Source organism: Callospermophilus lateralis, chromosome 7, assembly GCF_048772815.1.
Source record: "Callospermophilus lateralis isolate mCalLat2 chromosome 7, mCalLat2.hap1, whole genome shotgun sequence".
NCBI lineage: Eukaryota > Metazoa > Chordata > Mammalia > Rodentia > Sciuridae > Callospermophilus > Callospermophilus lateralis.
Window position 1 is genome coordinate 111,196,320 of NC_135311.1, and position 23,235 is coordinate 111,219,554.

At 53.9% G+C, this 23,235-nt stretch overlaps 1 protein-coding gene across 3 annotated transcripts in view; it reads left to right on the top strand.

Annotated features, from left to right (window-relative positions):
- Positions 1-450: 450 nt before the first annotated feature.
- Slc6a9 (solute carrier family 6 member 9) overlaps positions 451-23,235 on the top strand; it is a 32,711-nt gene continuing 9,926 nt past the window's right edge. For all 3 annotated transcript variants that reach the window (XM_076860590.1, XM_076860588.1, XM_076860589.1), the window contains exons 1-5: positions 451-593; positions 6,513-6,625; positions 18,761-18,917; positions 19,523-19,654; positions 20,054-20,324. In XM_076860590.1, the coding sequence (XP_076716705.1) occupies positions 6,596-6,625; positions 18,761-18,917; positions 19,523-19,654; positions 20,054-20,324 (590 nt within the window). In that variant the 5' untranslated portion in view covers positions 451-593; positions 6,513-6,595. The remainder of the gene's footprint in view (positions 594-6,512; positions 6,626-18,760; positions 18,918-19,522; positions 19,655-20,053; positions 20,325-23,235) is intronic.

The window sequence follows — 23,235 nt, forward strand, 5'->3', positions numbered from 1 at the left end:
GACTTCTCTCTAGGGGAAACGCAGGCGCAGAAGGCCAGAGGGGCCTGGCGGGCTAACTGCAGCCCCAGTCCCCCAAAGTGCCCCAGGCCTTTTGGCTTCATTCCAGCCTAACCCGAAGGGGACGACATCTGCTTTCTCCAAGGGCCTCAGCTGGAGGGCAGTGAGGTAGGGGCGGAGAAGGGGGTCTCCATTGCGGAGCCCCACTCCCAGGGGTTCGTGGGGATCAATCATCTGAAAGCTGGAGTGACTTGTAATTTTATTCCCTGGGAGGAGGAGCCTGAGAAGTCGGCAAATGGGAGGGGATGGGCCGGGGGAGGGGGGAGAGCGGCCAGGGGAGCTGTTCAGGGAGGGGAGGGACTTGGCTAGGTCTCCCAAGCCTTCTCCACTCTCCAAACTTTCACCAAACTCTTAGCCCCCGCCTCCCCGAAACCAAAACACAACAAGCTCTGGAGGAGCTGCGAACGGCGCGGCGGGGCGGGCGGACTCGCGCCGGCACAGAGCCTCGGGAGGCTGATGCAACTTTCCCTTTAAGAAAGCCACCTGGGCGCACCGCGGTGCGGACCCAGCACGCCTGGGCCGGGGGCTGCAGCATGGTAAGGGGGCTGAGGGAAGGGGTGCTGCGGCCCGCACCTCGGCCGGTCCTGCCGGTGGTCTGTGCGGTTGGTGGCTCTGCGGGGCTGAGCCCCGGGACCAGCGTGTGCGTGTGGTATGTGTTGTGTGTGATCGCGCATGCATGCGGGCATCTGTGGGTAAGAGTGTGGTGCACGCACCAGGATGTCTGTCTCGCCGCAAAGGTCGGGGTAGGTGCGCGCGTCTGGGTGTCACCGCTGTCACCTAGGCGCTGAAGCAGGCGGGAACGGGGGGGGGCACTCTCGGAAAGGGGGCGCTGTGTGCAGACGCCGGCTTGGTCGGGGGCGGCTGGCTCCGGGCTGTGCGGGTAGCGCCGAACCAGAGCGTGTCACGGTCCGTCTGGGGCGCCAGTGGGTCTGCGCCCGCGGCCGGGAGCCCACGGGCAAGATCTGCGCCCCGCATTCGGGCTCTTGCTTTATCTCTTTTCGCCGCCAGCCGGCCTGGCTGCCTATCTGGCCCCTTCAGCCGGCCGGCCTCCCTATCTGCCAGCCCACTCGCCAGGCGGGTGCGGGTTCCCGCGCGCCCGTGGCTTGGAAAGCTGTGAGGGACGGTCCCAGCGCCCTCGGGCTCTTTTTGTCCCCGGGCTCTTTTTGTGGCCGCGGCTTCGGGAAGGGACTGCGGGCGGGGAGTTCTTCGGGGGCTGCTATCTTGGAAAAAAAATCTGCGCCCTCCCCACCGCAGCCCTCATTCCGAGCGCGCCTAGGGCGAGCCCGGGCGGCCACAGGTGAGGTCACGGGCCTAGCAGCCCGGGATGCCCACCCCCAGCAGGCGTCCAGCACCCGGCGGCCACTGCCGGGCGGGAGCAGGCGACGAGGCCGGGGCCGGACGGGAGGGGGCTTGCCCGGAGGGCCGGGAGGGGCCGGAGCCGGCCCGGGGGCGGGGCAGGGGGCGGGGACCTCGGCACCCCGGTACTTTTCCACGGCAGGGGCCGGGGGCGGGGCCGCCTCCTCCGCGCCAGCTGAGAGGCCCACACGTGGTGGCTGATGTAACGCCCGCCCCTCCACACCTTGCACCCCGATTAAAACGGAACTGGGGCGACCCGGGCGGGGCCGCAGCTCAGAAAATGACCGCGCCCCTGCCCGCGGGCCCTGGGCCTTGGCGTAGTTGGCGGCCGCTACCTAAAGGAGCCGCACCCCCATTTCGGGCCTGCTTTCCGCAGGCCACGCCCCCTTCTGATCACTCTTAAAGGAGCCGCGTCTCTCTCGCTTTCTGACAGCTCCCTTACAAAGCCTGGTCTGTTTCTTAGCTGAAGCAAGCTTCAGTCTGCTGCCGCTTCGGAAATAAAGGCTGTTGAGGAAAGAGTGGGAAAAGAGAGAACTTGAGAGGTTAAAAAACCCTCAAAGTGAGGCAACAGAAGGTTGAAGAGTAGTGGGTGAGGGGACTGGTTCTAGAAACTAATGGGGAACACTGAGCATGCCCAAGTGTTTCCAAGGACCGCAGAGAAAAACGCCCCCTTAGTTGTCTACGCGGAGACTGCAGCTCTACCCGCTCTGAGGACACAGAAGAATCACACCTCTGCCCTGGAAGAGCTCTCCAATTAGTGGGGTAGCCAGACTTGGACTCAGAGAAGCATGCTACAACGCTACATGTGACCAGCATACTAGTCAGAGTGCATGGAGTGTTTGGGGGGTATGGTAGAAAGGTTGACAGTAACTAGGAGGACTGAGGAAGGCTTCATGAAGACAATGGCATTGGATCCAGTTTTGAAGATAGGTAGATATATATAGGTGAAATGGTGAGAAGAGCGCATGGTGATGCACACCTGCAATCCCAGCTACTCAGAAGGCTGAAGTAGGAGGATTGAAAATTCCAGGCCAGCCTCAGCAACTTAGTGAGACACCTTCATAAAATTAAGGAAAAAAAAATTAAAAGGGGGCCTGGAAGTGTAATTCATCACCAAGTCCCACCATGTTATCCTCTAAATTTCTCACCACCCGTTTGTGGTGGCAGTCGCCTGTAATTCCAGGAGGCTGAGGCAGGAGGGTTGCAAATTCAAAGCCAGCCTTAGCAACTTAGTGAGGTCCTAAGCAACTTACAAGATCCTGTCTCTAAATAAAAAATTAAAAGGGTCAGGGGAGTAGTTCAGTAGTAGAGCACCCCTAAATTAAATCCCCAGTATCAGAGAGACAGAGACACTGCCATTGCCTGAAAAGGGCATGGAGACAGGAGCCTTCTGGGAATGCCTCATGGCAAACATGGCCACAGGTAGCTGGCCTGGACTCCCAGGCTGAACTAAGACTCCCTACTTCCCACTGCCCCTCATCCCAGTGAATGAAGATTATGCTTCTTCCTGTATCTTCCTACTAAACTGCGAGGTTCTTGAAGCCAGGAAAGACCTTTCATTCCCAGCAAGGACTCCAAGGCTTGGTCTAGAGGGATCTTTCAAATTGGTCAATGCTCCATTCCCTTTTGGAAGAGAGGAAAGACATCAGCAATGAGGGGACTGTGACTGCCCTCTCAGCATCTACCTTGGGTGGCTCACAAACGGCTCAAAGCCAGCTTGTCCAACCCAGCTGATCCTCTTGCCCTCCAGATCTGCAGCACCACCAGTATCCTTGTGCTTGGGACTGGCACCAGCTTCCTCTTATTGCACTAGCAGAGACCAGAGACCCCTCTTTGTCTCTCACTACCCCTGGAAGTGTAATTCATCACCAAGTCCCATCATGTTATCCCCTAAATTTCTCTCAGATATATGTACCTTTCCTGTCATCACTGGCCTGATTCTAGCCCCTTCCTCTCTGGTCTGACCCATTCCTAATGAGTTCTACTCTAGCCTCTTTCCAATCTTTTCTTCACACCATATTTAGGGTGATTCTTTCAACGAGCACATTCCAGCAATCCTTTCCCCTCCAGTTGATCCTCTACTTAAAAGCCTTCAATAGCCACCATTGCTATTATAATGAAGACCAAACTCCAGACCCTAAAGGCCTCCCCGTGTTTCTTTGTCCACCTTCACCTCTTTCCCTGGCTACCTGAGCCCCTCCCAGGGGTAGTGAGCCTTCCCATATACTTTCATTTTCTCCATTTGCCTCTTTTATTTTCCTTTCTATCTCCCCTTTGCCTAATTAACTCCTTCTGGCCCTTAAACATCACTTCCTCAGGGAAGCCTTTCTGACTCTCAGACCTGCTATAGAGATCCATAAAAGGATCTTTCTCTATCACACCCTTTATCTTAATCTGTAATTATTTAGTTTGAATCATCAGTTGCACTCTATCAGCTTTTCACCCAGTGTAAGCTGCAGGAGAGCAGAGACCTTTGAATTCTTGACTTAACAAAGGTCTGGCCCAGAGCAGACCTGCAATTAGTATTTGTTGAATAAATGAATCTAGTTGTGACCAGCCTTAAATGCCTGCTAAGCAATGTAGGCCATATCCTGTGGGCTATGGAGAACTATCACAGGGAACCAGAACTTTGGGACTTGGAGAGATTAGCAGATTGGAGGGGAAGAAAATGTGGAGGCCTTGTAGTAGAAACAAAAGTGAGGCAGAAACTTCAGAATTTGTGGAATGATTAGCCCCACTTCCAAGACTGAGAAAACTAAGGCTCGAAGAAGTTAAACAGGCTGGGAGCAGTGCACACCTGTAATCCTGGCAATTCAGGAGAGTGAGGCAGGAGGAGCACAAGTTTAAGATCAGTCTCAGCAATTTAGCAAGACCCTGTCTCAAAATCAAAGATAAAAAGGGATGGGGGTGCTGGGATTGTGGCTCAGTGGTGTAGAGCTCTCCTAGTACGTGCAAGGTGCTGGGTTCAATCCTTAGCACCACATAAAAATATATAAATAAAATAAAGGTATTGAATCCAACTACAACTATTGGCTGGGAATGTAGCTCAGTGATAGAGCACTCCTGGGTTCAATCCCCAATACAAAAACAAAAAAACGAGATTAAGCAACACTTAGAATCATGTACCTAGTGACTGGCAGAGCCAGAATCCAGCCCAGACCTACCAGGTCCTAGATTTTGGGTGTGGCTGGTCCCCCAGTCAGAGATGTTCTTTAATTGCTTTTGCATTACTGGGAATAGAACCCAGACTCTTACACATGCTAGGCAAGTGTTCTGCCACCGAGCAACACCCTTAACTCCAGATGTCAGGTCTGAAAAGCTCACTCTGCCCCCCACTGTAGGCCAGGCCTGTAATCTCTCCAAGTCAGTCTCTGGGGTAACCTGACTGAGAACACTGTGGTTGAAATCCCACAACAGAGTGTTCTTGGGCTACCACCTGACTCATGAGGGCCTTTAGTAATGCCATCTGCTATCATTATTATTACCATCACCATTGTCATTATTACTCCTTGCCTGAGGGGAAATAGCTTTAGGGAAGTCAAATCTAGCCAGAGTTTACAGCAAGAAAGTGGGTTCAGGGGTACAGTGGTTGAGGAAGACATGAGTGTATCCCCCTTATGAAGGACACAGCCCTCTCTATTCCCAACTGCCTCCAGAATACAAAAGCCATGAGCTGGGCCTCTTTAGGTGACATTTTGAGAGGCAGAGGCCAGCCTGGGTCAGTGACTAGAGAGACTGCCCTAAGGAGAAGGCCCTGCATGAGACCAAATGGCCAGGGCAGATGGCATAAGGAAGTCAAGACCAGATTTGCATAGGCAAGGAGCTCCTACCTCTCCCACAGCCTTTTAATGACTTCCTGTGGGTGAGAGGTGGCCCTTGACAGGTGAGACAGAGTGACCTGGAATAGCCGTTCGAGTGGAGTCTGCCCCTTGAGAAGGAAGGGAAGGGCTCAGAGACAGAGCCAAATCCTCCTTGGCCCTATGGAGGGTGTCTCCTCACCCATCTGACCCACGGGAGTTCTTTAAGTCTTTCTGAAGATTGATTCTTTCCTCTCCACATCTCACATTCAACATAAATTGCACGATCACTGCCATGTGATTGGCTCCTTCCGCATGTCTGCCACCCTCGCCAGCTCACCTTCCTGCATGGCCTTGTAGGTGTTCCTATAAGTTCCCAGGCTGACCTGGGCCACATTCACATGCCTTGGCCCTGTCCATTACCCTTCATTTCAGCTCAACCAACACTTCTTACTAGCTTAGCACTGTGCTAGGTGCTGGGAACAGTGGGGTGAAGGAAGCCCAGTTACAAGGCCTCAGAGACTCCCCTACTTGTGCTTGATTGACTTAGAAGCAAATAAGTGTAATATGAGATGATAAGAGCACTAGTAGAAACCTGCACAAAACAGAAAGGAGGAAGCAGTTTGTTCATGCTGGTGGGGGAAGTGTCCAGAAGGGCTATGGAGAGGAGGTGATATTTAAGCCCAGACCTAAAGGACTTGCAGAATTACACCTGAGGGAAGGTGTTGTAAAATTGGGCACAGCCAGAGCAAAAGAAAGGCTCATGACTACACCTGGTATGTCTGGCGTGGCTAGCGTAAATGAGTTACGCAGCAACAAGCTCAGTCACCCTGGAGCCCAAGCCAAGTGGCATCAGGGTGGGGAAGGACTGCCTAGCTGGACTGAGGTTGGGGAGCAAGTGCTGGCCGGAGCTGACTCCCCTCCTGGGAAAGGTTGTGGCCATTCACACAGATGATGAAGGACTTGGACCCCATCCCAGTTTTGTGTTCGTTTTTTATCTTTTATAGGATTGGGCATCTGGAGAGTCAAAAATAGACCTTTGCCCATTGGGACAGGAAGCCTGGAGAATAAGAGATCCAGGGGAAGGGTTGGAGAGAGAGCTGGGAAGGGGCTGGACCTGAGAGTCATCCAGAAGACAGCAGGATGAGGAGTGACCTGGCGGAGGGGTGGGCCAGGGTGGGAGCGACATAGGGCCTCAGCTGATGGTGAGGGGTTCTCTGCTACCTGTTCCTGGAGAGTTCCAAGGTCCCTGTGTGGCCTACCGCGGCCGGGGCCTCACCTCACTCCCTACTTTCTCCACAGCTCTTGAGGTCCGTGGTCTAAAAGGTGCTGGAAGCAGAACTTGTAAGTGATCTGGTCTTCAGAGACCCCAAACCACTGCCACCATGGTAGGAAAAGGTGCCAAAGGGATGTTGGTGAGTACAAGGGTCGGACTCTGGGGGGTGGGAGGGCTGTGACATGCACTGCCCCGTAACCTCCCACCAGCTGTTTGCCATGACCAGAGGGCCCAGGAGCCTCCATGGGGCAGCATGTGCAGGTTCCCACATGTGCAGGCTGCCCCAGGCCCAGCCAGGCAGCCCCTCACCCAGCATGTTAGACAGAAGCAGGCTCCAGGCCCACAGCAGGACAGATTCCACCGCAGACCCAGACCCTGCAGAGGCCTGCTAAGAGGCAGGAGGCACATCCCCTGTCCACGTCACAAGAGGTGCTCTTAAGAGGACACAGCTCAGCCTGCTGGGAGGACAGGAGGCCGCTTACACACCCACCCAGTGCTGTGCCACAGGACATGTTCAGTACGTGTTGACCAAGGGGTCCTCACACCTGTCTGTTTTTTCTTTACTTCTCTGGTTCCTTCTTACTCCAAAATGTTAAAAAAAGAACGTTTCCCTTGATTCCTCTCCTGTGGCCTCCAAGAAAATCTCCCTATTCCTCTTCCTCAAGCCATGGCCTTTCCTTTGCCCTCTGTCTCAGAGCACATGAGAGGTGGTGATGAGACCTTTGAGAAACAAGGGCTCAGTGAGGTTTTAGAGGGAGCAACACTTATTGATGGATGGAGCAGGTTGGCACCAGAAGAGGAACAAGGAAAAAGATGCCACTTCCTATCCAGAAGGCCATGGTTATATTTTTCTCTTGGGATCTTGCCCCAGGGACAAGCCAGACTGGGCAGCTGTCAGGGGAGGAAGCCTGTGATTGAGGACAGTCCCTCCCTCATGAAATTCTGTCCCCACTGGTGCCTTCCATTGCTTCTCTCATTCATCTGAAAACTGATTGGTCCAAGGTCTCTGCTGAGCCTTCCCCAGACTAACCCTGTCTCTCACCCAACGTTTCTGAGATTCAAGTACTTACCTGGTCTAGGGAATGATTTGAAGGAGGAGACTGGGCAGTTTGCTCCAGCCCTGGCCTGAACTTCCAGGATGCACCCTCTCATCCAGCCCCTCAAAGTTGCTTTGAGCAGCTGCTCCTGATTGGAGCATCTGAAGGTATTCCTGAGCCACCCTGGATCCTCGGAAATGGGCACAGATGAAGGGCTTATGACCTGAAAATTTGCTAGGAGTGGATGCTGTGTTAGAATGCAAACAAGGTCCCTGGTTTCCCCCAAGGTTTAGAATTGCAATGGGCCTAAGAAGAAAGTGGGTCGTGGCTCTGCCCCTTCCTGCTATGGAGGTTCTGAGCCCTGTGCAACCCAGGAAACCTTCTGAGCACTCCATGAGTGCTCTTCTCTGGAGTGATCCTGGAAGGACTAGAGTGGACAGGCAGGAGAGATGGGGGACCCATATGGGCAGCATGGAGAACATGAATTACGAGGTCCCACAATCCCTGCCTTGGCTGGGCTTCCTGGACCGTATTCTCTGGCCAGACTGGCCAGGCTGTCTGTGAAGAGAATGCTGCCTTGGGACCACTGTTCCCAGCACCAGGATGTGCCTAAAGATAGCCAAGGCTTGCTTTTCTCTATGCCCTCTGCCCTTTGGCTTCTGCCCACTGCTGTGTTTGAGGCTCATAGCATCTGTCCCATGGGCACCCCCAGTGGTTGCTTGGAGATTCTATTCCTGCCTCTTTTTTCAGTTCTGCTGATGACCTTGGACTACGCTATTCTTGGGTCCCAGTTTAGAACTGAAGCACTCCATTCAGTGCTTGTCACTAGGATACAGCTTCTGAGGTCGGCCCCTGCCAAGCCCCATCTCTGCTAACTGATGTAGGAGCTAAGTCAGCACTTATTAAGTGTTATGTCTTTCTAAGGCTAAGTGACTGAGGAAGTTCCATTCTGACATGCTCCCTCTTTGGATGCCATGGTCCATGGTAGGTCAGAAGAGAGGGTAATGATGGGTATGCATGTAAACTGATGGCACTTGGACCTTCCCAGTTCTCTGTGGTTTCTAGTACCCTGTTTGTGCCTTGATATGTAGGGAGTGGGCAGCTAGCCCCTATCATGGGGACCTCACTTCTATTGCCTTTTACTTCAGGTATGAGGACCTGAGCCAATAAGGTCTCCTCAATGTGAATAGACACTCCTTAGAGCTTCTGCCAGGCTCTGGAGCAGGTGCCCCATGGAGGAGCAAGTCACTTCCCAGCACGTGCCCAGGCCCACATGCTTGCTGCACGTGTCTCTCCCCCCACTCCTAGCCCAGATGGTCTCTGCCAGGCCAGCTCAGCTGCCTCCCTCACGCCTCAGCAGCTCCTAGGACAGGGCCGTGCAAGAACCCAGCTGGCCAGGGTGCCTCCAAGCCTGGGAGCAGCTGGGATGCTTGGGGGCACCGGGGATGGGTGGAGTGGACCTTCCATGGAGACCTAAGGCCTCTGAATAAGTGTAGGGCAGCAGAGCTGCCTGGGTCTCAAAGGACAGGAGCTGGAGGAGGGGAGCCCAGGGCAGGAGACAATCCCCCACTGGTTCAGTTTTAACCCACTATCTGAAGCCAAGCTGGCTGTTTCAGTCCCCTTGCCTGTGGTGAGCCTCACACCCATGAGCATCATGGGTGACTGGGTCTTCCTGAAGCCAGTGGCTCAGCCAGGGCCTTAGCTTCTGCCCATATCTCTGAAGACATTGGTTACCTTTGCCTCTCAGCAGCCTCATGATAAATAAGAGCACAGTCACTCTGGCGCTAGGGCTCTGGGTGCCAGAGTACATAAATCCCAGAAGGCTCTGTGGCCATTGGGCCTGCCACTCCCTGCCCTGTTCTCTTATGCTTTCACATGAGGGTTTCTGTACCTCTTATCTGCACCATCCATCACAGGGCCTGGCACACAGTGGGTGCTCACCCAGTCCAGTCTTGGCATGCAGCAAGTGCTCAACGAGTATAGGCTTGGCACACATTGTGAAGTCACTGAGCACAGAGCTTGGCACACATTGGGCACTCTTTGTAGAGGGCCTGTTACCCCTGGGCACTCACTTAGCACAAGTCTTGGCATGTGGCACATGTTCAATTAGTACCGACTTGGCACACCTTGGGCACTTCCTTAGTATAGAGTCTGCTACCCAGTGGACACTCATCTAGCACAGTGCCAGGTGCACAGCAGGTGCTCCCCCAGCTCAGGATGGGCGTACATTGGGTCCTCTCCTGGCATGGAAATTGGCATACACAGGGTACTCATCTAGCGTAGGACATAGCACAGGGGTTCACTTGGCATGGAGTAGACACATAGTGAGAGCTCTCTCAGCATTAGACCTGGCACACACGGGCACTGTCCTGGCACATACATGCCACATGATGTGTATTATTCCAGCAATGGACTTGGCACACAGTGGGTTCTCTGCTCATGCAGGTCCTAGCGTGCATTAGGTGCTCTTCTTGCTCAGGGACTGGCATGTAGTGGGCACTCTCATATCTCCTTATGAGGTCTATATAAGGAGCTGCTGTCCCGACTAGGACAGCCTGAGCAATGGTCTTCTGCTGAACCTAGATGAGCAGATACACCTTTCTAGTGCAGTGGAATATCTAGATTCAGAGGAACAGGCCCTGCCTTCCTCAGGCTTCATGGCGCTAGGACCTTACCCTCCCTCCCCTCCCGCCTTCCTTCTGGCCCATCTAGTCAGCCACACAGCCTCACTTCCCCAGCCTGCCCCCCCATTCCGAGCACTCCTTAGTCCTAGCTCAGCAGGCCTTTCCCTCCAGAGTCACAGGGGACAATAAAGCCCCTAGACTCCTTGCCCCTCTGGAGGCATGCCCACTCTTATTAAGAAAAGTCAGAGGCAGGGGCTGGGGGAGTCAGCCTCCCTAAGTGGGGCTGGAGCAGCTGGATCCCACTAATGAGGCCTCATTACGGCCAGGGCCCAGCTGGGCCGCTGCCTCCTGTCCCCATGGCCAGAGCCAGGGAAAGCCATCCAGCCAGGCCTGCCTGTTCTGGGCACCCAGCCCAGGCCAAGGCAGCCAGAGCCCAGAGCCCACCCTGGGTGGAAGTGAGCATTTGGGCATCATGGGTGACTGGGTCTTCCTGAAGCCAAGGGCCTTGGCCCTCAGTCTGTGCCTGCAGGAAGTCAGGGGAGTGTGTCTGAGGACCTGACTGCATGAGGCTGGCCTAGTGAGCAGCTCCGTCGATGCGGTCTGAGGCCATGCTTAGACTTGCTAGGGCCTTCCCCACCTTTCTCCCTCCAATGGAGAGACTAACGTGCCTCCCACCTGAGGCTGTTGGGAGGACTAAGTGTATTAGTATATATGAAGTGTTTAAGGCAGAGCCTGGCTCATAGTAAGCCCTTAATATATATTATCTATTACTATTATTACTATTGCTCACTAGATTCAATGATTGGCGGACATTATCCCCATTTTAGAGATGCAGAAACTGAGACTAGACATGTTAAGTAATTTGCCTGTGGTTATATACAGTGAGAGACTGGCAGAGCTGAAGCTTGTCTGAGTACAAAGCCTGTGCCATTTTTCAAAATGTCATTTCTCCCTAGACAATATTTCCCATATTCCCCACGGGGTCTTACTTACACTCACAGAAAAGCTGTCCTTATACCAGGATTCATGCATGCCTCCGTGTGATAGATCCTGCAAGGATCCTGCTGTATATCAGGCTTTCGGGCATCATCAATCTCCAGAGGGACTTATACTTTCTCAGAACACTGATGGCCACCTTCCTAGCCTCTGGCTTGTGTCTGGGCACCAGCTAGGGACTGACCAGTGAGTGTGACCTCAGAGAAGAATTGGATAGGTCTGAGTGACATCCACCATACTCATGGAGTCACTGCCAGGATCATTTAGCACAGGCAGCACAAACTCCCAAATACGCCCCTCGGGTTCTGGGCAATACAGTACAAATCCCTACAGGTCACACTCTGGTGACCACTGTCTTGACTCATGCCATCTTTCATTGGACAGGAAATGGCATAGGTCACTAGGTCAGCGTTTTGTTGCATGGTCAGTCACATTTTCCTCTGAGGACACAGAGTTGCCTAGGCTGGTTAAGGGGGTTCCCCAACTCCCGGGGGATAAGTACAGCTATAGAACCCAATATTTCCCAGTCTGTCCCACTCTAAGGAGTCTGAGGTGCTCGGGTGGTGTCCTGTGGACCATGCCCGGCATCTTCCTGCCCTGACACCATCTCCAATGCCTATTGCTCATCAGCACCCACCTAGCCTGCCAGGAGCCCACCAGTGCCAGGCCTGTGGGCTCACTGAACCTCTGGGCCCCCAGGCCAGCTCTGAGAAGAGAATAAGCCATCCTGTCATCCTCTCCTGCGCCTGCCCTGCCCCACTCTGTGGTTAGAGTGAGTGTGTCTGTGTGTTTTGTTCTAGTAACTTGCTTGGAACAAGGGAAAAACACAACAAACCCCACGCCTCCTTCTCTAGCACCCGCGCCAGGCGGCGTGGGGACTGGCCGGAGGGGGAGGACCGGGGAAGGGGGTAGGCAGAGCTTCGGGAGGAGATGAGGTGAAAGTAATTGCCGCTGCCCAGCCCGGCAGTGGGAGAGGCAGGGGATGCGTCAGTGTCGCGCTGGAGCTGGCAGAGGTGTGAATGAGCGGCGGAGACACGAGCGCTCCAAGCGCTCACCCTGGGATGGCTGCGGCACATGGACCTGTGGCCCCCTCTTCCCCAGAACAGGTCAGTCATCACCTTCCAGAAGGTCGAGTCCCCTCCCCGGTGCCAGGCAGGCTTGGAGGCTGGGCTGGTGGTAGGGAGAGGGGCTGAGTGGTCTATGCCAGGGAGGGGCTGGCACAGCCAGTGAGTGAGACAGACACCAGCAAAAGTGACCCAGAAAGTTGCAACTGTGCAAAGGAGTGCAAGAAGAGTTAGCTGTGTGGTGGGGACAAGGGGGAGGCAAGAGGGGGTGTGAGGGCTCCCCCAGCCCAAGGACCTGCTGAGAATCTGCTCCGAGTATCAAAGCTGCATTGTCCTAGCTCCCGGGGAGACGGGCCGGAGGTGCCCAGGAATTGTACTAATCAATACAGCCTCATTGTCTGTGCCACGGCAGTTACTCCTATGGGGAGAGTGGGTGAGGGAGCAGGGGAATGTGGTACATGGGCTCAGTGGTGAGGGCTGGGGGAAGGGGATGGGCAAGAGTCTCAGCCAGGAGGAGAGGGACCCCATGGAACGTTTGCCAGTGTCTAGAGCAAGTGCCCACAGTGGGTGGGAGCTGGTGTGTTCTTGTCCCTGGAAGTTGGGGATGGGCAGGGATGTCAAGCACAAGGAAGCTGATGGCGGTGAGGGTGAGGGGACTGGGAAAGCCATATTTCTCTTCTGTGGGACATCCCGACTTGACCTTCCGAAGGCAAGAGAAGGAATGTCCTCTGAGGCAATGTGGGTTGGGTTTGGGAGAAGCAATGTGCACAGTTGCCCCCGAACCTCAGTACCGCTAGGGTCAAGAACCAAAGCCACTTCCCAGAGTGCCAGCTTGCTGCCAACCAACGAGGGCATCGGCCGCCCACAGCTACCTCAGTGCAGGGCAGGGCAGTTCTTCCCAGTCTCCCAAAGCTGCTGGGCTTCTTCAGGAAGAAAGGTGAGGGTGTGGGCAGGGCCCAGGGCCCACCCAGTATCCTCCATCACTCTCCCTAGGGCTGGAGTGGAGCCTGGCATGCCTGGATGCCAATCTTCTGTCTGCTGCTTGCAAAATTGGCAGGTCACTCTCTGCCAATCAGGGCTCTGTGACGAAACAGCCAAAGGCATATCTTTGCCTCTCTTACCTGCCACAGGAAGACAGGACTCTGCAGGCACCTGGAGCCTGGAGGGACCCAGAGTTGCTCTAAGTTTTCCTTGAGGCAGGAAGCACTCAGAACCCTGGGGTAGATGTTCCTCTGGTCCTGCTTCTCCACCCCCAGCCCCTGACTGTCTCACATCCAGGTGACTGAGGCCAGGCTGAATCTCTCTCTGGTCCCAATCGCTGTCATGCAGGTGGAGGACAGAACTCTCTGTCATTGCGTGGCAGGTACTGCCTAAGGGCCATCTTGGCTCCTGGCCTGATGGGAGAGAACTTGGGGGAACAAGACCCAAGCGGGGCCGAGGGGGCGGTCACGAGGTCTTCTGAGGAGCACAATTTACTGTAATGACTGTTCCGCTCAAATTCCCCACTGGGGCTCAGAGAAAGTTGCCAGTGATCTGATTTGGCTCAGAGTCAGTCTGGGATGTGAGGTCTTGCCCGTTCTCCTTCATAAAGTTTGTCTTGGATGGGGTTTCATCCCATGAGCAACCCGGGCTAGAGAGTCCTAAACAAGAAGCCTGCTGGGTCCCCATGGGGCTGCCCCACTAGGGCAGCTCCAGGATTCCTCTGTGTCCACCCAAATCAGGAGGAGGGAGTTCACAATTCACAGAAATATCCACGGGATGGAGGAGGGTGGGAGTCCCCAGCCAGAGTAATCATCATGCAGGACAGAAGGTTGGGCCTCCATGTCGCATGTGGAAAAGGAGGGCATCCTTCCTCATGTTGGTCATGGTTACCACTGGGGGCCTGGCCACTGTTTTCCTCGTTATGCTTTTGAACTTTCCAAATCTTTGTGATAAGCTTGTTGTACTTTTTTTTTTTTTTGTACCAGAGGGGTGTGTGTGTGTGTGTGTGTGTGTGTGTGTGTGTACAGGAGTGCTCTACCACTGAGCCACATCCCCAGCCCATTTTGTATTTTATTTAGAGACAGGATCTTGCTGAGTTGTTTAGGGCCTCGCTTGATTGCTGAGGCTGGCCTTGAACTTGTGATCCTCCTGTCTTATCCTCCCAATTCACTGGGAAGCTTGTTCTTTTATAAACAGGGAAAGAAAAAAGAAAAAAAAAAAAGACACAACATTTTTTTTTAAGTAATCTAGAAAGCTAGTAGAAACTAACAGAAAATGCAGGGGAAAAGTCAGAAATAGCCAAATTGCAGGTGAGGTGGAGCCACAGAACCCTGGGAGGCCTATGGAGGCTGCCTTGCGTCTCTCAGGTCTCTAGCAGGCACCTAACCAATCCCCTGGTTAGATAGGGATGCTGAGATACTGAGAGTAGAAGTGACTTGCTCCTGGCTACTGGAGGAGCAGGTTCTGGAACACCTGGGTTCTTTTTTTGGCACAGCGGGGGTATTGAACTTGGGGACACTCAACTACTGAGCCACATCCCCAGCCCTATTTTGTATTTTATTTAGAGACAGGGTCTCACTGAGTTGCTTAGTGTCTTTCATTGCTAAATCTGGCTTTGAACTTGTGATTCTCTTGTCTCAGCCTCCTGAGGTGCTGGGATTACAGGCGTGGGCCACTGAGCAACAGCAACACTGGCAGCACCTGGGTTCTAACTCCCTGCACTGTCTCAGCCAAGCCCGGGGCAGAGCAGGAGATCCAGATTCTGCCCTAGGAACTGAACAGCCTTAATTCTAGTTCATCCAGGGCAGCAAATAAACCAGGCAGAGGGCTATGTAAAGGACTTATGTAAGTGACTCTGCTCAGTGTGGCTCAGCCAGCTGGGCAGGGACTGGGGGTGGGGGTGCTTGTTAACCCAAGTAAGATCACAGTCCTGGTGCAGAGATGGACACTTGAGACCATAGCCTGTCTTGAGGGTAAGGGAACATCATCATCAGAGGGGCATGTGTGTGTATGCACGCGCGAGTGTGTGTGTGTGTGTGTGTGTGTGTGTGTGTGTGTATGCATGTGTACGTACATGTGCCAGCTTTTCCCACTCAGCTGTGGAAGGAATGCTCCAAGCCTTTATTCTCCTAGCCTGGGAGAGCCTGGGCACAGGGCAGGGTAGTACCCCAGGGCCTGAGCCCGTGAGTGGGCCTGCTTTTTCCTAGCATGGCCTCTCAGAGCTGCCCAAAGGGGTGACAGAGCCACACAGGGTGGTTTGTGGCTGTCCGGGATCTGCCACTTTGGTTCCATTCCCCACTAAGGTGTGAGGAAGTGAGGGAGGGAGGACAGCAAGGGGCAAGGTGACCCATGGTGGGCAGGGGAAGCCTGGAGCTCAGCCCATCTGTGGGGCGGCTGGCTTAGGCAGGTGGGCAACCAGTCTGAGCTAAACTGTGAGCATGAGGGGTTCTTTCGTGGGCATTTCAGAGCCAACTCCCACTGCAGGGACCCTTAATATCAGTGAGATGCTTGTCACTGGCCAAGAAAAACGAGCATCTTATATTAGAAAAGATGATGAGAGGAGGGAAAAAGCCAAACAGAACTGGAAATGGCTTTGCTGCCTGGGGAGGAAGGACATGGGGGAGGTCCCCAGAGGACCAGGAAGGGGACTGAACACTCAAAAAGCCCCTGCAGAACGGGAGTGCTTTGGAGATCTTTCCCTCTGGTGTGCTGGGAGAAGAGTGGACTTGGTCTGTCCTCTGCTGAGAGCTAAGACCTCCCCTCCCCCCGCACCAAGTCTGAATCTAGATTGCACTGAAATTGAAGCCAGGAGCCCACAGTGGATGAGGTTCCTGCAGTCAGCTGGGCGAGGTTCCCTAAGTCAGGAACCCTTTGTGCAGAGATTAGGGGCCTGGCAGGAGAAGATGTGCGCCTCTTCTTCAGAGAACCTCTGCACGCAGCAGACCTCCAGTGTTGTCAGGAACTTCCTGCCAGAGCCCAGTTGCCAACCCCATTCCAGCCCCTGTCCTGGGGGTGCAGGCCTCCCGCCTTGGAGCGCGCACGGCTGAACTGGTTAGCGCATGGCTCAGTGGTGTGCAGCTCATTAGCGGAGCAGTGGCTGGCTCTTGAGGGCTAGAGCTGGCGGCTGTCTGTGGCACGTGGCTGGGGGCATCACCACCCTCCTCGGCCCCCTCCATGTCAGGGAAAGAGCAAAGATTCAAGTATGGTCCTGCTAAACTTTGTCGGGGGGCCAGGAGTCTGTCCCTCAAGCTATTGGGCCTTGCAGAGTTGGGTCTCTTGCAGGGCCCTTGCTCTTGCTGTGCCCATGGGGCCAACCTGGACCCTTGGTTGTCCCTTTTACAGATGTTCTTGCTGCCTGTGACCCCACCCACAGACTCTGAGGCTGCCACAATCTCACATTGTGCCCCTAAGTAAACAAGGCTGAGACAGAATAAAAGTGTTATTGTTGAGCCAACATATAGGAGCCCTATTTGGCTGCTATTTGTTTGGGAATGAATACACCATCCCAAGCAGAACTTACACCCTCCAAAAAAGGCCCGCTGACCTCACAGTATTGCTATACCTGCCCTAGAGGAGGTCTAGGAGGTGGTGACCTATGCAGGCAGGATTCTGTAGGTCACTGTGGTCACAGAGACCATTCTCTGAATCTTAGCTTCTCCCAGAATGGAGTGTATCTCCAAGCCCATTCACCAAGAAAACCTTCCTTGACCTCCTTCTGTCCTCTCTCTCTGTCCTTCCATACTTTTGTGACTTTGAGAAAGTCTCTTTTATGGTTACATTGAAATCACATATAAAATCATGTGTGTGCTTCATTGACGGCTTGCTCCCCGATAAACTTCTAATTCCGAATAGGCAGGGGCTCTCTGCTTTGTTCCCGGCTGAATGGCTACCTCCGGGCACGTGTGAGGGGTCTGTGAATCTCTGGCTGTGCATGAATGAATCAGGGAATGATCAGCCTGCTGATTTGCCCTAGGTGCTCCTTGAAGGAGACTCCTCCAGTTTTGGGTGTTGTACACGCCAACATCAGCAAAGAGTATGAGGGGCAGCTTGCCTGGGGTGGGCAGTGCTGGATTGGGTGCTCAGGGTGGTCCCCCACAAAAGTATCTGTGCTGTGGTGCCCATCTGCCAGGCATTGGTGCCGGCTGTGTCTGTATTCCCAAATGGACCTTTACTGGGGGCCCAGTGAGGCCATTCGTGTTCGACTTTCAGTGTCAGGGTCCAACAGCATCTAAAGTACCAAGCCACCTTGCTTATTATAGGCCAGAGTGACTGCTGTCCTTGAAGATGTCTCTTTCAAGCTGAGGGTCAGCGTTACACTGCTGCTTCTCAGAGGCCATGTTGCTTCTTCCCTGATTCCAGGTATCCTCCAGGGTCTCTTATCCCTTCCTCTCAGGGGCATAACCCATCTCTGTGAGGCTGTTTATGGAAATCTGTGTATGATCCTTTGCTGGTAACTCTCAGGGTCCCTATTCTCCTTAGTGAAACTTTCAGGCCCTTCTTAGGCTCAGGCTTAGGGTAGCTTGATTCCTGTCTTACCACCTGTGGGAGGGGGATGGAAGGGTGTGGCCTAGGGAAGGGACACATTCACACTAAGGGACAAGCAGAGCCAGCTCCAGCTCTGGAGTTGGGGCTCCACATGGGGCTCTGGGCCATGGAGCCTAGCCCAGGAGCTCCCAGCAGGCCTAGAATTCTTCCCTGGGACACAATCCCTTGTCAGCCTCTCCTGACCTTTGACCTGTGGCTCCATCCTCTGCAGGCAACCCTGTCAGTTCAGAGACCATTCTCCCTGTATCCTTTTCTGGAACCACTCCCTCTGTTTCCCCTAGCAGAGTCTGTCCTCAGAGTCGGGCATGGTGCCTACAAGTCTGGTCTCCTTCCCCAACTCATGGCCTAGCACCCCCAGCCGTGGCCCAGGTCAGCTTCCCCAGGGTCCCCTTCCCAGCCATGGGCAGTTTAGAGGCTCACCCTGAGTATCACAATGCCCTCCCCAGGCCTGGCCCAGCTTAGCTGCTCCTCTCCTTCCCACACCCCTGCCCACCCCGTGCCCCCAGGAAGAAGCCTCCAGCGGGGGGAGGGGTCTAGCCGCCGCCTGCCCATGGGCAGCGTGCTCAGCCTGGCGATGTGGTAGGCGGCGGGTGGGGGGTGCTGTCTGGACACAGGCCCCTTTGTGCCCAGCCTGACTTGGCTGCTTGGTATGAGGCTCAGCTGCTCCCAGATCCTTACCCTGAGGAGTGAGGGGAGGTTTTAGAGGGGCTAGTGGGCTCTTGGCTCTACCTCCCTCCTCAGTATCCCTCCTCCAGGTGTTGGCAGCAGTTCCTCAGGTGACCCGGTGCACCTGGACCCAGGTGCTAAGGACCAGAGAAGGAAGCTCTGCTTGGCACCCGCTGGCAGCCAAGCTACTCCTCCCTTCTCCCCTCCTCTGCCAGGCTTGCCTGTGGCTCCTGCCAGCAGAGGGGAAACCCCAGAAGTGGGGACTTGGAGGGTCCATAGTGTCCCCACTGGGGGAGGCTCAGAGGGTCAGGCACAGAGCACAAATGGCTTGCTGATGGTAGCTTCTCTCCTGTCCCCACAGAATGGTGCTGTGCCCAGCGAGGCCACCAAGAGGGACCCGAACCTCACACGGGGAAACTGGGGCAACCAGATCGAGTTTGTACTGACGAGCGTGGGCTATGCCGTGGGCCTGGGCAATGTCTGGCGCTTCCCATACCTCTGCTATCGCAACGGGGGAGGTACCCAGCGGGCACAGGGCAAGGACCACCCACTTGGATAGAGCCCACCCATCAGGGCCTGGGCCACCCTTGTCCTGGCACAGACCCTACTGTAGACAGAGGCTAGCCTCCAGCCCTGGTCTTCTTCGCCCCCATCCCTGGCTTAGACACCCTTTGCCTAAGGCGCAGACCACCCTCAGACCCTGGCAGTCTGCTGTTTGGCCCTACTGGCCTGCTCCCTAGAGATGAGGAGAAGTGGAGAAAAGTACCCCTATTTCCCAGGGTTCCCTGTCTTTTTCCTCTGTGTTTTAACAGCCCTCCCAAATGATCCAGAGATATTTGAGGATCAAAGTGGCTTATGTTTGTGAAATCAATTGGTTAAACCATCAAATCCCATCCAAACATGGCAGCTCTGGAGCTGGATTCTGCTCAGAGCAGATTTCCTGGGAGGCTTTGTCAAGTTCAAAGACAGACTTGGGATAGGGTGCCAGACCTGGGCTCCTGCTTAATTCCTGGCACACTAATTCTTACCCAATCACAAAGGTTTTGCTGTTGGGTTCCGTGGAGGAAGCTCAGGGTGGGATCCTCAGAGCCCACCCTGAGCCAGACCTCTCCCTGCCTGCCAGGCGCCTTCATGTTCCCCTACTTCATCATGCTGATATTCTGCGGGATTCCTCTCTTCTTCATGGAGCTCTCCTTTGGCCAGTTTGCAAGCCAGGGCTGCCTGGGGGTATGGAGGATCAGCCCTATGTTCAAAGGTGAGCCTGGGTGGGGCACTCAATCATGCATGCAGGGGCGTGTGCATGCGCACACTCACAGAGGCCTCTGATGGCCAGGCCAACTCACCCATCTGTACAAACACTGCCAACCCCCATGGAGCCTTGGTGCTGACCTGAAGCCCTACATCAATGGCCAAGGCCATGGATTCATGCTGGGATCCATATTTACTTGCCTTCCACTCTCCTCTCCTGCCATGTGTATACACAAAACTCCTTCCCTCCCTGACTTGCCCCTACAAAGGCCTTGACCTGTCCCTCCTGTGACCCTCCATCAAAGCCTGCCCCATGGGCCCTTAGAAATTGTTAACCTCACCTCCTTCCACTAGACATGTGAGGCTCCTCCCCGATCAGTGCTGACCAGTGCCCCTTCCCCGCCAGGCGTGGGCTATGGCATGATGGTGGTATCCACGTATATTGGCATCTACTACAATGTGATCATCTGCATCGCCTTCTACTACTTCTTCTCCTCCATGACACACGTGCTGCCCTGGGCCTACTGCAATAACCCTTGGAACACACCCGACTGTGCTGGTGTACTGGACACCTCCAACCTCACCAATGGCTCCCGGCCTGCTGCCCTGCCCAGCAACCTATCCCACCCACTCAACCACACCCTGCAGAGGACCAGCCCCAGTGAGGAGTACTGGAGGTGAGGGCACCATTTGATCTGGAACAGGGGAGCCTGGTGGCAACTCTCGGCCCTCCCTTTCCCCATCAGGCAATCATGTGCAGACTAGGTTGGATGCTGGCTACATGTTCAGCCTTCCCACAAGTAAAGAGGGAGGCAGAGGAGGGTGAAGAATCATGGGAGAAGAGCATAGAAAACAGGACATTGATTTGGGGAATACTTAAAGAGTAGCAGTGAGAGAGGGCTCCAGAAATCCAGCAAGCAATTAGAGAATTGGGGCAAAGGGGGATGACAGGCTGGTGAGAACAGCATAAGCAAAGGCCCTGGGTCTCAGATAAGCAGAGACTGGTCCTAAGGCTGAAGGAGCCTACTCTAATGAGACTAACAGGTGTGGGAGGGACTCATGGGCCTTGAGGTGGCCTTCATAGAGAACTAATGAGAACTGGGTTTAGACTTAATGCTGCAGAACAAGAGGAGCTTTGGAAGTTTGCTAAGCCAGGTGCTATGATGAAGACAGCCTGACACACTCTGTTCAGAGGTGACAAGAGACTGGAGTCTCAGAGCCACGAGACGGGAAGCTGCTGCTGGAGGTGTTCTGGAGGGCACAGCAGGACATTCTGGAGGGAATTCCTCATGTCCAATTGGAGAGCCTCTGGCAGAGGGCTTTGGGAGCAAATAAGCAGACCTCATTTATTCATTCCACAGACCTCTTCTCTGCCCAGAGTCACTGCCCTAAGGATTTCACAATCCAATGGGAAGACAGATTTCTGATCATTTAGGGGCAGGTGCCTTGATACAGGTATGCACAGGGATGTGGAGAATCACCAAGGGGATAGTGGTTCATTCAAAGGGACAAGGGAGAAGGGCACAGTGGTGTAACTCCTGTAATCCCAGCAATTCAGGAGGCTGAGGCAGGAAGATCCTAAATTTTGAGTTCAGCCTTGGCAATTTAGCAGGACCTTCTTTCAGAATAAAAAAGGGGCTGGGGATGTAGCTCAGAGGAAGAGAGCCCCTGAGTTCAATCCCCAGTACCATTAAAACAAAAAGTGGGGGGTAGGGCAAGAGGAGGTAGTTAGAGCTACACCGAAAATGAAGGGAGCAAGGAAGAAGGATCAGGAGAGACAAGCAGATGAGCAGAGGCCAGGAGAAGGTGAACAGGATCTGGGGCTGGGGGCAGGTGGGTTGGTGAGTAATGAGGCCAGTAGGCAACTATATAGTACAAGACTTGATGCCAGATTAATGGCTTGAAGCTTCCTCTGTTTTGTGATGGAGAGCCACAGGTGAGATGTAGGAGGCCGAGGGATGCTTGAATTCATAGCAGGTCCTGAGGGCTCAGTCCCCAAAGGAGCAGCTTCCCTGTGGCAGGTTCTGTGCTGGGAAGAGACCCCTCACAGGCAGATAAGACAGGGTCACTCCCCCAGGATTCACTCTGCAGAGAGCAGAGCTACTGCCTCTCACTGAGGGGCAGGAGGACTCAGTCTCTGGATGGTCATTTTGGAGAGGAGACAGGCAGGGAATGACACACACAGACACTGCCTTCCTGAGCTCAAGCCCAACTCTGCAAATAATGGCCCAATTAGGCGTTTTACTAGATTTGAGGCATGGGGTGGACTGGGCAGCTTGATCTAGACTGAGGATGGTGAGCCTTCCTGGAAGCTCCCAGAAGCACAAAGCCACACACACCCTGCTGTCCCCCTACCAGATGCTTCGGTGGTGCCCCTCTCAGGAGCTGTTTACCAGGGACTCCCAGCCTGGCGGAAGGAGCCACCCTGGGAAAAGCTCTGGAGATTTTTATCAATTAAACCAGAGGGGAATAGTTCTCAGAGAAATCTGGCCGGGGGACCTCTGGATGGCCAGCTCCCCACTGGCACAGTGCCAGTCCTGCTTAGGGAGCATTATATCAGGCTCAACTGTTTCCTGGAGAAAAGCTCCCTGCTGCCCCCTTCTGGAGACCCTTGGAAGTGACCTTTAAGAGAGTTGCACAGGCTGGCTTCACTCAGCAAGGAGGGAGAACAGGCAACTCCTTTTTTTTTTTTTTCCTTTCTGGTACCAAGGATTGAATTCAGGGGTGCTTAACCACTGAGCTACACATTCCCAGCCCTTTTTAAATGTTTTCTTACTTTTTATTTTGAGACAGGGTCCTGGTAAGTTGCTTAGGGCCTCCTTAAGTTACTGAAGCTGACTTTGAACTTGTGATCCTCCTGCCTCAGCCTCCAGAGCCGCTGGGATTACAAGTGTGCCCCACTCCATTTCTTGAGCACCTACGATGTGCTGACATATTATCTCAGTAGGTATTATTATCTCTATTTTCACACAGAGAGGCAGACATTCAAAGGTTAAGGATCTGAGCAGCAATGGCTGGGTCTGGGTCTGCATGTCCAGGGCCTGTCTGACTCCACTGTTGCCTGGTCCTAGGCCAGCAAAGCCATGAGAGTGTTCTCAGTCCACACTCTCAAATACCCCTTTGAAAAGCAGCATGATGTCATTTGAACCCTACAACCATCCCATTAGGTAGCTCAGGCAGGTATTATTTTAAAGTTACTACATTAGTCTAAACAAACTGGTGCACACCTGTAATTCCAGTGACTCAAGAGGCTAAGGCAAGAGGATTGCAAGTTCGAGGCCAGCCTTGGCAACTTATCAACTGTCTCAAAATAAAAAATAAAATAAAATAAAAGGGTGGGTAATGTACCAATTTTTAAAAGTGGGAGAAAAAAGGGTGGGGTATAGTTCAGTGGTAGAGTACCCCTGAGTTCAATCCTCTGTACCAAAAATAACAACAAAAATAAAGTTACCATTTGATGAAGGAGAAAAGCAGTCCAAAAGAAAGATGAAGAGATGCCTCTAAAGCTAGAGAAACCCAAAGGGTAGATTTCTACTCCACATCTGCCTCTTGCTCATCCTTCTGACTCCCAGCTCTCCCTGTGTCACC